The sequence below is a fragment of the Dendrobium catenatum genome, unplaced genomic scaffold (assembly GCF_001605985.2).
Source record: "Dendrobium catenatum unplaced genomic scaffold, ASM160598v2 fragScaff_scaffold_706, whole genome shotgun sequence".
Lineage (NCBI taxonomy): Eukaryota > Viridiplantae > Streptophyta > Magnoliopsida > Asparagales > Orchidaceae > Dendrobium > Dendrobium catenatum.
The window spans coordinates 849,419-851,917 of record NW_021319168.1 but is presented as its reverse complement, the minus strand read 5'-3'; the positions used below and the strand labels follow the sequence as shown (position 1 = coordinate 851,917).

The 2,499-nt window shown below is 30.5% G+C and overlaps 1 protein-coding gene across 1 annotated transcript in view; it reads left to right on the top strand.

Moving 5' to 3' along the window:
- LOC110109706 (polygalacturonase-like) overlaps positions 1-1,600 on the top strand; it is a 2,624-nt gene extending 1,024 nt beyond the window's left edge. The window contains exon 2 of the mRNA XM_028695909.1: positions 1,376-1,600. Within this exon, the coding sequence (XP_028551742.1) occupies positions 1,376-1,600 (225 nt within the window). The remainder of the gene's footprint in view (positions 1-1,375) is intronic.
- Positions 1,601-2,499: the final 899 nt, after the last annotated feature.

The window sequence follows — 2,499 nt, the reverse complement described above, 5'->3', positions numbered from 1 at the left end:
CTAACACTTATATGATGAGTCTTTGATTTGGAGTCATTTGGGTTCGGATTGAGTCGAATTTGGTGTCGTTGTGTTCGCATTTTCGACACGTTCAGTTCGATTGTAAGTTTGCTGAAATCGGAGTTCATATGTTCTCCGATTTAATTTTTGAAATTTAACCCCCCCTGGCTCCGCCAATAAAAGGTTTATAAATGATCTTTCAAAAAAAAAATATTTTTTATTCAATAACATAATGATAGATATAACTTTGGTGGTCTTGTTAAGAGAAGACTAAGGTTTTATTTCTGATTATTTTTTTTTTACCACTTTAGAAAATCAACTTTTTTGTTAAAAAATTTTCAAGTTCGAAAAATTTTTATACAAGAAAGTTGCTTTATAAATCAGTAATAAAGCTATCTAATTACAGTCGTTCTTTAAAAACATTTTATTTAGAATTTTAGGTTAGATTTAGGTTTTGTTTGAGACAGCTTTTAAACTGTTTTTTAAAACAGTTTTTTTCGTACAAAAATTTTACGAATTAGAAATTTGTGCACAAAAACCCATTTTAAAAATCATTAAAAAAAACTGTCCCAAACAAAATCTTCAATAAAATTTAGATCATGTTCACATATTCTTCAAAAAGATATTAAACTTTATCGAAAAACAAGAACCTCTTACAAAAAATAATCTTTAAAAACATTAGATCTTATGTAATTTAAGATAAACAATATACTAGCATTATAATGGCAAGCATTAAAACATACAGTATTACCAATCATTAATGTAACACTCAATTATATTGTTCTAATAATTAATATAACACCTAATTATATTATTATAAGAATTAGTGGCACTTACCTACATTTCTTCAAGAGTTAATATTAAGGTTTTGCTTTGAAAGACTTTTTTTATTGCTTCTGAAAAACAAAGTTTTAAGAAGTAATAAAAAAGTCGTCCCAAATGAAGTTTAAAATTTATTTCAGTATAATTTTTTTTAATTAGAAAATTTTTATTAAAATTTATTTTTAAAATAATAAAAAAGTTGTCTTAGATGAGGGTTTGTTTGGGGCGGCTTTCTTAATGCGTCTTAAAACAGTTTTTTAGTAAAAAAATTAAAATTTGTATGCTAGATAGCTGCTTTAATAAGCAGTAAGAAAGCCGTCAGACTTCGTTTGGGACGGCTTTCTTACTGCTTCTTAAAATGATTTTCTAGCATTAAAATTTTAATTTTTGAACTAGAAATTCGTTTTAAGAAGCAGTAAGAAAGCCGTCCCAAATGAAACCTAAGTCTTATATTTCATTTAGAACAACTTATTTTATAAAAAATTAAACTTTTCATATTAAAAAGCTCTTAATTTTATCCGATGTCTCTTAATTTGTTTATTTTAATGTACAGAGCTCAGGGATAAAGATAATCGGGGTGTCCTTCAAGAACATAATGGGAACATCAGCGACAAAGATAGCAGTGAAATTGGACTGCAGCGAAAGCAATCCATGCAGCGGAATCGGATTGGATAACATAGATCTGACCTATGGGCAGAAGAAAATGGCAGCGCAGTCATTCTGTAGGAATGCTAATGGAAGAAGCTCCGGCCTCGTTATTCCTCCCAGCTGCTTCTAGAAGCTTCTAGCAGCTTCAGCAACCTTCTATACTTTTTTATTATTAATTTTTTTTTTTTTGGTTTTTGGGGAGAAATGCAACCAGCTATACTTGAAATAATAAGAATGTGTTATGAAATGTGTAATATTTGTGTTAAAAAATGCTGAGTTGTTGGAGGAGTTAGTTTCTTATGGGGATTTATATAATGAATTTTAAGGGATTTGATTAGTTGATTTTGTTGATGGAACCTTAAGTAGAGGAAAGTTTAATTATTGGCGAGCTTGATTTGAGTTAAATATTACTGTTATTATTGATTTGAGTAAAAAATTTGATGTTCTATGTGCCGATTTAGGTAACTTGTATGTACCAAGTAGATTCGTTATTGAAGAGTTTAAAATCGAGGTGCACACAGTCAAAATGAGTCTCACCTTAATGAGCATTTACGAGAGGATGGTCAATTATAAGCATTTATTCGTCCAAATGAAGAACACATTTTATGAACTCGCCCCAAAAGAGTTTGATCGAGGAGGCACATATTTTGAGTGACTTTAGTGAGAGAAATCAACTTAGCAAACCTTCATTCAAGCTAGCACTCGACTTTTGAGGACTCCACTCTTTCAATGATTCTCACTAGTCAAGATTATCCGCCCTACATAAATACTCATACCCCAAGTTACATGAGGCACATATGTATATAGCTCACAGTTATTGCACAGTCAATAATGTTCAGCCCTAGCAAACATACCCAATATATTCATCATAGAAGACTCATTCAAGACCATTACCTTTAAAGTTTTGCCTAGAACACTCACCCCAGAGAACTCGCAACCTGCATGGCTACTTGTCAATGACATCTTGTCACACCCCAATATCAAGTTTGAAAGAATTGTCTATTTTAATCACTTACATAATTAATCAAA